The sequence below is a fragment of the Stenella coeruleoalba genome (assembly GCF_951394435.1).
Source record: "Stenella coeruleoalba genome assembly, chromosome: 9".
Lineage (NCBI taxonomy): Eukaryota > Metazoa > Chordata > Mammalia > Artiodactyla > Delphinidae > Stenella > Stenella coeruleoalba.
Genome location: NC_137155.1, coordinates 102,688,058 through 102,700,406, shown reverse-complemented (window position 1 = coordinate 102,700,406; position 12,349 = coordinate 102,688,058). Strand labels below are relative to the sequence as shown.

At 39.6% G+C, this 12,349-nt stretch overlaps 1 protein-coding gene across 5 annotated transcripts in view; it reads right to left on the bottom strand.

Annotated features, from left to right (window-relative positions):
* Positions 1-12,349, bottom strand: part of RBM33 (RNA binding motif protein 33) — a 112,943-nt gene that overhangs the window by 81,836 nt on the left and 18,758 nt on the right. For 4 of the 5 annotated variants that reach the window (XM_079931416.1, XM_079931417.1, XM_079931418.1 and 1 more), the window contains 3 exons: positions 10,191-10,239; positions 8,609-8,685; positions 6,062-6,374 (listed from right to left, as the gene is read on the bottom strand). In XM_079931416.1, the coding sequence (XP_079787542.1) occupies positions 6,062-6,374; positions 8,609-8,685; positions 10,191-10,239 (439 nt within the window). Of the gene's footprint in view, positions 1-2,251; positions 5,996-6,061; positions 6,375-8,608; positions 8,686-10,190; positions 10,240-12,349 lie in introns of those variants that run through there. The other variant, XM_079931420.1, reaches the window with a different exon arrangement.

Below are 12,349 nucleotides of genomic sequence, written 5' to 3'. Positions count from 1 at the left end.
TCATACATGTTATGAGTTCATTTACTTGAGGGCTGGGTCTGATCATTCATGCTCCTCCAAAGATAACTCTCTCCCTCAATCTGTCTATTCAGAAGACACTGAAAATGGAAGGTAAGATTACCATTTTTTTAAATAATAATCCACTTTTGCTTCAATATTTTAATGAATACAGTTCAGGAACCAAAGTCGGAAACATCTAGATCTACAAGTCATACCTTATCAGTTCCCGAAGGCACCCAAGCAACAGCATAACACCTACCAGCATTCTTATTCTTTAACTGCTTTACAATAAAATAGTTTATATCTCCAGAGATCATTTCAAGCTTAAAATCTACAAAACCTTTTCTCACTCTAAAATATGCTACAAACACAATACATTATCCGAGTAAGGAGAAGTATTACCTAAAATGCTGAAAGAATAAATTACTGGGCGGAAAAAAAACACAATGGAATTAATTTTCCAACTACAAAATACTACAAACTAATGAAGACGAAATGAACTAATTAATGGGCGCTGGATTCCCAGGTTTCCCTTTCAACTACTCACCCCGAGAATGACCTCCACAGCCACTTCCGTCTGTCCCCCCCAACGCCTTAACAGCTTCTTAGATTTCTCTCTCAGAGATCTTTTGCCAAAACACCCTTTCACAGGTCTGACCTAATCTAGGCTCGTACTGGCTTTGCACTGGGCGGAACGTGGTGCTAAACACGACCCACTTAAATCTGGTCTCCCTGAACCTCGGTTCGGTGGCTCATCACTCAGAACAGAGCAGTCACCAGTAGGAGAACCATTTCTTACTTAACATCTTCTTTAGCTTTGTCTTGGTTCCTTGGGCTGAATATATTTGCCTACAATTGAAGAATCTGGGAAAAGGGAGCGTTCTACTATTCTACCTTTTCTCTAAGTTTCAAATTATTTCAAATAGCAAGAGAGACAGAGAGAAAGCACAAAAAGAGAAGTCAAATTTAGCTCGTTGGGGAAAAGCAAGGGTGTCCCAGAAAGTGTCTGTACGTGATCATATACTCTGTCGTAGCATTATATTAGGGAAAAGATAAGGGTAAATGTTTTGTATACTGAGTTTCTAAAGCACTGGTGTAAGACCTAAAGGAAATGACCTAAGCCAGAGAAATACCACTTTTCATGATCTCTTGGGAAAAAGAGGGAAAAAAGTATTAAGGAAAATAACTGAGAAAAAACATTATTAAGGAAAAAAAAAATTTTAACCCACAAGTTCTAAGACTATAGAATGATTTTGTGGCTCACACGCTTGACCCATGGGACAAGTTCCAAGGTTGGAAAACAGAATCTATAAGCCTCCATCTCAGAGCACACCTCTATTCATCCAATGACATCTATTTTTCCAGACCTACTTCACAGGCTGCCTCCTCCATAAAGCCTCAACACATCCCACCCCGGTTCCCCAATCCATCCTCAAGACACACACCCGACCAGAGAGGCCCGCTGTGTGACCCGCTAAAGCATGTGCCTGAGCCTCTTCCAGGAGGTTTACTTCTATGTTTCCATCACTGGGATTTGCCCACGTCTTCTCTCCCTTTTATGAGGCTGCAATTACCTTGAGCACAAGAACCAAGCTTCTCAATCATCCTTATTTCTTCAATACCTAACACAGCACCTAAATCCAGGGAACTCTGCAGTATTTTTTGAATAATGGTCAAAATTAACTAACGTTAACTAATTTGAAATAATTACAGCACTCCTTTCAAAGCACTAACATATACTGCGCATTTCAAAACATTTCTACCCACACTCCCATAAAACATTTAAAACATTCTTAGGGGCCTCCCTGGTGGCGCATTGGCTGAGAGTCCGCCTGCCGTTGCAGGGGACGCGGGTTCGTGCCCCTGTCCGGGAGGATCCCACATGCCGCGGAGCGGCTGGGCCCGTGAGCCATGGCCGCTGAGCCTGTGCGTCCGGAGCCTGTGCTCCGCAGCGGGAGAAGCCACAGCAGTGAGAGGCCCGCGTACCGCAAAAAAAAAAAACAAAAAAAACATTCTTAACACTCAAAGGGCAAACAGCTATCTGGAAGCCACAGCTAACCAGAACTCACTGTCCAAAGATTCTAGAGAGCTCAGGGTTTTGTTTTTGTTCTTTTTTTTTTAACTACACTCATACTTCAAAGAAGAGATGTATCAACTTTTTGCTAATATTAAAAAGATGCTCATTTTAAATCTGGAAGAAAAAAAAAACTCCAGCAAACTTTTGGACTCTTTTGAAAAGATGAACAAATACCTCTTCAGTTTCAGGAGCAACCTGGGAATCAGTAATCTCATCTAATTCCTCTTCAGCAACACAGTCTTCCTGCTCTTTCATCCCTTGTTGCCCACAAGCCTGCAAGTATTCTTCATCCTAACAGCCATTAAAGAGAAAGTAAGTTTTTCTCATATAGCTTTGGGGTTTTTAAGCACTTTTCACCTTCATGACTCATGCTTAGTTATGTTAGCAAATTTTACTATGGCAATTATCAGACTGAGCAGAAAAGCACTAAGCACAAAACCAGAATGGGGCCTCCCCTGAGTGTTCATGGGCGCAAGAGAGCAGTATGCCAACCCAATCGCTGCAGGGAGTGATACGGACCCTGCTTCAACCTCCAAGGGCCCTGACAAGTAGCTCTTCTTCAAATCCAACACTAAGGAAATGTAATCTTAAAAAGAAAGTGTGTATGTGCTTGCACAGAGCAGCTCAGCAGCAGTACGGGGGCTGGAATCATGCCCAATTTGAACCGTTTTTATAGCAACAGAAGACAACAAAAGTATGGGCAATTCAATTCAACTCAGGAGCTGTATTAAAATTACATGTTAGAATTAGTTTCTCCATCAGCCGCTCCCTTGAATCAGAAGGATGATTCCAGGTTTGCATGAAATGTAAGGGCATGGCAGCAGGCAGGCATCTCTTGAGGGCATAGGGAAGGAAGCAGGCAAGCTGGCTAGAAACAACAATTGCAAGGAAAGAAGGGCTCCTGCAGGTATCACTACAAGTAACAAGATCTGACCCCTCCAGGGGAGCTGAACTCCCCAGTGCCCCTGGCCACCAGCTCAAGTGAACAATAGGCAGGAAGGAAGAGCGGACCAGCTGCGGGACCTGCACAGCCCTACTGCACAGAATCCAACAGTCTCTCTACAAAGAACAGCAGGTGTACCCAAGGTGACAGACCACCTTAGTCCCCACAACCGTCTCGCAAGACTGTCCAAACACACTGCATTTTACTTCCCCAAAGAAACTGTTACCATCCTACCTAAAAGAGCAACTATCACTACCCATGATTCACTGAGAGCAGAACTGTCGGATTTCAAATAAGGCCATACGATGCTAATCAAAATTGTCAGCCAACATACAATGGAGAATAGTCTACACCACTGAACTCTCACTGGGAAACAAAAATCTGCTATCCATTACATAAATTACCAATCTGAAATTGTTCTTACAGAACAATGTCTTATGAAATCTCAATCTATGTTAACTTTACAGGCACTAAGTAAATCTGGTTGTGCTCAAAAGTATAAATCATCTGACAGTGTTCTCATATTCTGTTGAATAATAAATAATATACATCTCTTCCTAATACAAGAACACAAGTTTTTACATCAAATCCCAATTCACTCTCAAGATTAGGACAGCAAAATTCAAAAAAAATTTTTTTGAGTATGAAAGGAAAGAACACCACAATTTACTACCAACTTTTTATGGGAAAATGCAGTTTCTTCATATGTAAGATTGTCCCTTCCAATTGTAAAATTCTGCGATTTTATGATTCCACTCCCAGTTATACACAAAATTCCTCCCTGTGACGTTACGTGTGAGCTCAAATAGACAGAACATACTCGTGATGAGTACAGAGTTAATTCTAGCTTTAGAGTATGAGTTAACAAGTCCTAAGTAGGACATGAACCACAGTTAAATAAACCATTTAATAAACTAAAATACCACTGGGATACACAGGACTGCAATCTACTCATATGTTCGTTACTCTAATAATGAATAATTAATTAATCTGTGCACCAGTGACAGCCTAAGACAGTAAGAGGCCCGCACTGCAGAGCTGGAGAAAAGTATTTCACAGCTTAAGTCCATTTTTCTCTTCCCATGCAAAGAAGAGGCAGTGCCAGATTCTACCACTGTGATGTCTATAAAGAAACCAATAATCTTAAAGAAACCAGAAAGAAAGGAAAGAATGAGTGTGGCTGTAAAGCCGGATATACTGAGGTGAGCTGACACTGCTCACAGACAGACATTTAACTTCGCCTTGTACCTTTAAACTTTACAAGTCTCTGTGAAAATATTTGGACACGTTCAGTTAAGTAAATTTATTTAAGATTTTTTTAATTCTGAAAAAATTTATTTTAATGCAGAGAAGTACTGTGAGTATAATGAATTTGCATTTTTGTCTTTTCAATACGTGAATCTTAGGCACAAGATGCTGGATAGTTAAGTTGGATTTTATACAACAAGGGGCCTAAATGTAACCTCAAGTTTGGAAAATAAGAGAGGGAAAGTCCTCACTTACTAAAAATTCTCTTTACAACAAACTCTGCAAGAACACCAAAGTGAGAGATACCTCTTATGTGACCATGTATAAGTGCTATCAAGCACTTTCCACACTGTGATTTGTTCCACTAAAGTCTAAGTTCACAGAAGGCAGGGGCCACGCTTTATGCTTCATATTTCAGCAATACTTACGTCCCCACTGCTTGGACACTGGTAAAGATCTGTTGAGCTTTTGAATTTACAAGGGATGTGACTGACTGACCATCTTATTTTAGGGATGAGCAGTAGAAATACTAAAACGCTCTAACCAGGGAATAACGGGGCACATTTTTTAAAGACCTTGGCTTAATTTTTAAGAATCATTTTAATTTACAGTGTCTCACTTTAACATAGTATATGGACACACCAGTAAACCAGAGAGCACCTGTCCACACTACTGAAGGATTTATTACCAAAAGAAACCATTACAGAGTTATCGGAAAAACAAGGACCCATGATGCCTTTTACAGGATTCTGTTTACCAAACCTAGAAATATTTTTTCATTACTATATCTACTAAAGAGAAAGCATTCAAAAAGAATAAATCTTAAAAATAACACTGCGATATATAAACGCAACTGTGTTTGGAACTAAATATTCTAAGGCTCCACATAAACGATTAGTGTCTTTCAAAACTACACACACACAAATTTTTTATCAAATGAAAAATTACCTACTCTGAATAGAAACATTAAGAGATAAAGGCAGAACTCTAGCCCTAATGCTGCATGCCTCCACCCCATTCCAGCAGCCCCACTCACACTGCACCTTGGGGGAGACCAGCACCCTGAAAACCCTAAGATTCTACTGCACCTATGGAGGTCATGCCCTTCCAACATAAATTTCTTTTAATGCTTATTTCAAAAACAAATCTTTTTTAATGATAACATGAAGACAGATGAGCAATCTTTCACTAATACCTTTTTCTTTCTTGACAGTTCAACCTAAAAAAAAAAAAGCTACCAACCAAAACCACCTTTCTGAAATAAAAATCAGTGCAATCTTTGCTTCCTGATTACAGATAACAAATTATGGGTGACATTTCCTAAACTAACCTCCAATCTCTTTATTCATGTTTAGACAGTTCTCAGTTACAAAAAAGGATGAATGAACAGGACATCAATCACTCTGGAATATTAGCACCTTAAAGATGTCTTTAGCAGGTCAATAATCTTTTCACCTTAGAAGGACTTTATCAGATCTTGTCTAAAGCCTGGATAAAAGCCCTGCATTAAGTACTTCTAACAATTGGCAGTGTATCTCCACCACACAAAGCTGTTTTCTTCCTCAAGGTCACGATTCTGTGCAGCCTTCCAGGATGACAAAGGAGCATTACCTCCGGCCAAACAAGCTGTCAACACAAACTTTGTCAGAGCACAGATAAAGAAACTGGCAGACAGTGATAATAAGGTCTAATTTCCCGCCCTCCCAGGGGAGGGAAACAGATTTCAAATCAGTCTAGAAACCTGTACCCAGGCAGCCATGCTCTCTTCGGCCATACAAAGGAGAAAGACTCACTGTGAACTCATCTAAAGGCTCGTTGATCTCGATGTCTAACACCTCGTCGCTGTACAGCGGCTCCTCCTCCGGCTCCCCCGCGTACTCGATGTGGTCTTCTGCCAGCTCAGCACCGTGGCCTTCATACTGTCCTTCTTCCTGGTACTCAGGAGCATATAGTTCAGATCCATCAGACTTGTGATAAACGAGTTCATCCTCTCCTTGTTCATACTCGGATTCCTGTTCTCCAGACTGGTCATTAGTGTTGTCAGACAGTTCAAACGATGTGACCATGCCAGATGTGGTATTCAGACTAATTGTGACACCCTGAGAACTAGAGGGGACAAAAATACAAAGAAAGGCAGGCAACTGGAGTGAAGCTCAAAACTAAATCACTGCATAAGTTAACTGTTAGAAAGACCAGTGAAAAGTTACTCCAGTGGCTGCTCAATGCACACTGACAACAACGACTGCAAGCAAAACTCAATGTGCTCCCTACTAAGCCAGCACTACAAACCCTCCTGCACACCGCAGAGCTCAGTGCACTACACTGAGCCAGGGCCAGCACCAGACTCCTACTGCATAAGGCGCCCCCTCTATCATCGGCTGCAGCTTATGTGACCAGGAGAACAGAGCAACCATGAGAAACAGGTCTACCTGGCAAAAGTCCAGGACTGAAAGCAAATAGACTATGTTTCATTCTAACTTCCAGAATGAAATGGATGGTATCTATTTTCTAAAACATCCAGGTAAAACTAGGAGTATTACTCTATAAACAGAAAATCATAGATGGAATTTTAAGAACAACTTGTTTTCTTTTTTAAATCTATGACGCAAACTATAAACTCCTATTTAAGAAATCAAAATATTAAAAATCTGCATGAAAATACATTTCAATGTTCAACTAAAGTTTATACTAGCCACAAATTTTTTTTTAAAAAGTTAATTTCTGGGCTTCCCTGGTGGCGCAGTGGTTGAGAGTCCGCCTGCCGATGCAGGGGACGAGGGTTCGTGCCACGGCCCGAGAGGATCCCACATGCCGTGGAGCAGCTGGGCCCGTGAGCCATGGCCGCCGGGCTTGCGCGTCCGGAGCCCGTGCTCTGCGGCGGGAGGGGCCACAGCGATGAGAGGCCCGCGTACCGCAAATAAAAAAATAAAAAGTAAAACTCTTTAAAAAAAAAAAAAAAGTTAATTTCTGAGTAAAATAAACGAGGGCAGTTTTAAAACTGCAAAAAAAGAAATCACATTCCACCTGTTAAATCACAACAGATAAATGTCAAACAATTAAAAATGCATAATAACACTTAAAACACAAGGTTTTGTAGCTAAATCTAAGTTTACACTTATTAAGTATCCAATCCTAACAAAAAATTGAACATGCCACATACACTTGAAGACATATGGCTAAAAACATTCCAAAGGTTTATTTCAAGGGCAATTTAACTAACTCAAAAGATCAAAATATAATAATGATGTCACGGAATGGAACTGGGAAACAAATAACTGACAAAATAAATTAATTTAAAACTTGTTACCCATTATGTTAGAAAAACTATTACAAATCTATAGCTCAACAATGAATGGAATATATTTGTTAACTACATCTATAAGCAAGAAGCGTCTCTATATTTTCACAATAAATGTTTCCTCATAAAACTGAAAAAATTGTTCCACCGAACAGAGTATACTAAATGCCTCTTCCTCTTCTAATTGCGTTACTATGTCGGCAACAGAAAGATGTTCTTTATTGCCATGCACTGAGTATTTGTGCCCCCCCCCTCCAAATTCATGTGTTGAATCCTAAAACCCAATGTGATGGTGTCTGGAGGTGAAGCCTTTGGGAGATGCCTAGGTCATGAGGGTGGAACCTCTGAATACGATCAGTGCCCTTATAAAAGGGACCCGAGAGAGCTCCCTCACACCTTCCAACCATGTGAGTACACAGTGAGAGGGCTGGGGGTCCTCACTAGAACCCAACCAGGCCAGCACCTCAACCTAGGACTTCCCGGCTCCCAGAACCGTGAGAAATAAATTTCTGTTCTTTGTAAGCTACCCTTTTATGAAATTTTGTTATGGCAGCCCAAACAGACGAAAACAACTATATTCAGATAGTCAACTAGAGGTGAAGTACAGTCCAAAGGAGTTTTCAAAATGGCAATTCAGTTACTAGATATGTATAGATAAAAACTGTCTAAAATGAAAACAAAAGCAGTAACATCAAACTGTGACCAACAGTATTAAGAGTGGGGGGCCACTGCCCCCCGTCCAAATAAAAGAATTCTTTAAAAGAGCGGTGCATATACCTGTACTGAACTTTTATAACCAGCACTCAACAGAGCTCTCAGAGGTCATTAAATGCAAGACCAACACTGATTTTAAACAGTTGATCTATTTATAGAAAAATATATATGGCTTCCACATCAAAGAGTTATATTAATATCCTGTTTACAATATAATCATGTTAAAGATACAGTGCTACATTATCATTTATATCTCACTATAATTATAAATTAGTCACTAGAAATTTAGTTACATAAAGAACATTTTTAATGAGCTAATGTTGAGTACCTGAAGTTTTCTTCGTCTTCGTTATCACTCTGCAAAAGATCATCATTTAGCTCCTCATCTGACAAATCCGACTGATTCTAATTAAAGTAAGAAATCTAATTAATGCATGTTACTTCCACAAAAAAAGACTTGTTACAAAAGTGCAAAATTACGCTGACTGGATTGTTTCTAACCTTGTTATTGAAACATCTACCATTCAGAAAGTTTTCTCAGTTTGATATAACCATTTGCCAGTCGAGATTCTACATATGGCATACTGGCTAGCTACCCCAGACTAATTTTTATTTATTTATTTTTAATTAATTTATTTATTTATGGCTGTGTTGGGTCTTCATTGCTGTGCGTAGGTTTCTCTAGCTGCAGCGAGCAGGGGCTATTCTTCGTTGCAGTGCGCGGGCTTCCCACCGCAGTGGCTTCTCTTGTTGTGGAGCACGGGCTCTAGGGCGTGTGGGCTTCAGCAGTTGTGGAGCGCGGACTTAGTCGCTCCGCAGCACGTGGGATCTTCCCAGACCAGGGCTCGAACCTGTGTCCCCTGTATTGACAGGCGAATTCCCAACCACTGTGCCACCAGGGAAACCCCGAACTAATTTTTAGATGCCCAGTCACATAAGTATAGAAGCAGCAAGCATAATGATCATATTTACTATAACTCTTAATGAAAGAAAAAAAGGAACGAGTCCTTTGGCAGTATCCTATAGACAAGTAATTTTTTCTTACCACAAAAAAAAAAAATGGGGCTTCCCTGGTGGTGCAGTGGTTGAGAGTCCGCCTGCCGATGCAGGGGACGCAGGTTTGAGCCCTGGTCCGGGAAGATCCCACATGCTGCAGAGCAACTAAGCTCGTGCACCACGACTACTGAAGCCCGCGCACCTAGGGCCTGTGCTCCACAACAAGAGAAGCCACCACAATGAGAAGCCCGCGCACCACAACGAAGAGCAGCCCCTGCCCGCCACAACTAGAGAAAGCCCACGCGCAGCAACGAAGACCCAACGCAGCCAAAAAAAAAAATATATATATATATATATGTAGAGTTATGTATATACATATACACACGATATATAAATAGATATACACATCAACGATAACTGCTTTCAAGTTTCTACTTGATCAAGAGTTTAGGAAAACCTACATCAGGTTTTAGACTTTTATTCTTGTTTATCTGAAAATGTATCATATTTATGTTTATTTTTATGCTTATCTCTGAATATTCCCAAAAAGTAAATCCCAGCTCCAATATGCAAATACTAACCACTGAATGTTAAGGAAGGAGCTGCCGCTTCCTTTGGGCAAGTGGCAGCTTTGCTGCCGCCTTCAGAGATTCAGTGCCTGCTAGAGTGCCTTGTCGTAGCAGGAGCTAAAGTACTTGCTTCAAAGGGTTTAGGGCTTGAATTCTAAGTTATCAAAGAACTTACTAACAAATTAAACACTCAACTCTTTGTGCATTTAAAAAGTAATTCGATTCACAAAATTTTAATCTATACCCAACTTTCCAGTAACACATCCCATGCATAAGATGTATTCCTATATTTTAAATGCAATTAAATAACTATCATTTAGTTTCAGGAAGACCTGTATTTCTTACCTTTTTGCCAGAGAGCAAATCTTCTCCCAGTAAGTCATCTTCAAGTTCACTGTGGAAAAAAGAGACATGACAATGTATTATTCCTATTACACACTGCGAAGTTTGTCGACCACTGGGAAATTTATCCAGGACTTTAGGGTTTGGGTACTTTCACATTAAGTTTGCTACATTTTCCTTTATTAATAATGAAAACGTATTTTCAAATACATAGGGAACATCTGGTCCTTTAAGTATGGGAAGCTTTGCTATAACTAGCGGCTCTCACTAGACTTCTAATCTTAGTTTTTTCACCTCAATATGAGATCTTAATTTCTCTGGACTTGTTCATTAATGAGCAAGAAGAAACTATAATACAATATCTATGCTTTCTCTTACCTACGATGAAATAGGAAAAGATAGATGCTCAACATCATTAACTAGGAAAATTAAAAACCAAAATCATTGAAAGACCATTTAACACTCAAACTGCGAAAACTGAGGAAGTTTAAAAATGAAAAATAAATGCTGATGAGGACATTCAAGTAAATCATAACTAAGAGAATTATCTTTATAACATGGGAGTCATGTCAGCTGTCCGCAATTTTTTGTCAGCATGTTTATGCTTTGAAGCAATCAGAAGGAGTTTTTCTCATAATTAAAATACAAACCCTTACCAGATGAAAAACCTGAAGACATTTCCCACTGTATGTTTCTCTAACTGATGAAGATGGCTACCACTAAATTACATCTTTTAAAAGCAGATGACTAAGGACCAACAACTAGAAAGGAGGAAACGCAATGAGGCTATGATTCTAGGTACAAATGCCAATGGAGATTTAACTGCACCAATGTTCTTACTATGATTTGCTACTTTTTCAATAAGGGCTCTGGTTACAAATATCTGTAAGTTCTATAGGTTTTGAGTGCTATTTTACCCAAAACCCATGTTTACTTCTAGTGTGCTACTGTGCAGAATGCCAGAATATCCTGGAATGCACATAGGAAGTTACAACAGAAATTCTATATACTACTTTTTAGAACCAGAAACAACTCAACAAGTCATTTCATTCATGCACTGAATACCTCTTTCATTATTTTATGTTACCCTACATAAATCGTATACCATCATTTTATAGATAAAGGAAATAAGGACAAGGTTAAATGATTTGCCCAAGGTCACACAGCAGAGACAGACTCAGGATGAGAACTTAGCTCATGGAAAAAAAATCTTTCATGGACCTGTATAAGTAAAACAGTTATTAGAGACTAATGTATAACTTCTTCCAACATTTTCAATCCACAAATCACCTAATCATCTTTCAGATACAATTTTTGTGTCTTCAGTGTTACAATCATTTTCCATGGACGAGGAAAAAGTGCTTTCTAGTCACAATATTTACAATAAGCGGATTTGAGAATCTGATTCCAGATAACCCCCCAAAAATACAAGCACCCCTTTGAGGACAAGCACCCCCTGAAGCATCCCTCCAAATAACTGAAAAGGGGAGGTAATCCCATTTGCCCCAGGGAAACTAACTGAGGAGAACTCTTAAAACCATAATATGAACAGGTACTGGTAATCATATAAGCAAAAATCTAGAAAGTATTTGTTGCTGACAAATATATGGAAATAAGAAATCAGTCTTGCACTACCACCTATTTTTTCTAAACAAAAGCATTTTTTAAAAGAAGATAAATGAAAACTTTACCAGTTGTAAATGAGTGGAGTGTACAGAGGTGGAGAACAGTTGTTTCCATGACTAACAAAGGCAATAATAGCATGAAATAAGAAAGCAAGACGGGAGACAGAAGGATTAAGTGCACGCGACTACAATATGCATAAATTATAGCTCAAGAAATCACTAACGCCCATTCAGTGTGCTACATGCCAAGAACCACTCCACGCGTTTCACACATACTCGCTCTTTTGTTGACATAACACAACCCCAGCAACCAGACACCTACATCATTCTCCATTTTTTTCAACGTGAAAACAAAGACGCCAAGATGTTAAAGAACTGGCCCAAGGTCACCCTGCTTCCAAGTCAGAAACCAGTAGATGAGTTGAGACAGTCTGGCTCCAGAGTCCAAATACTAACTACTATGCACACACCCCACAAAAGTTAAATGTAGTTAGTTCTCTATTGTTATCATAAAGTTGGATCCTTACAAAGAGGTAC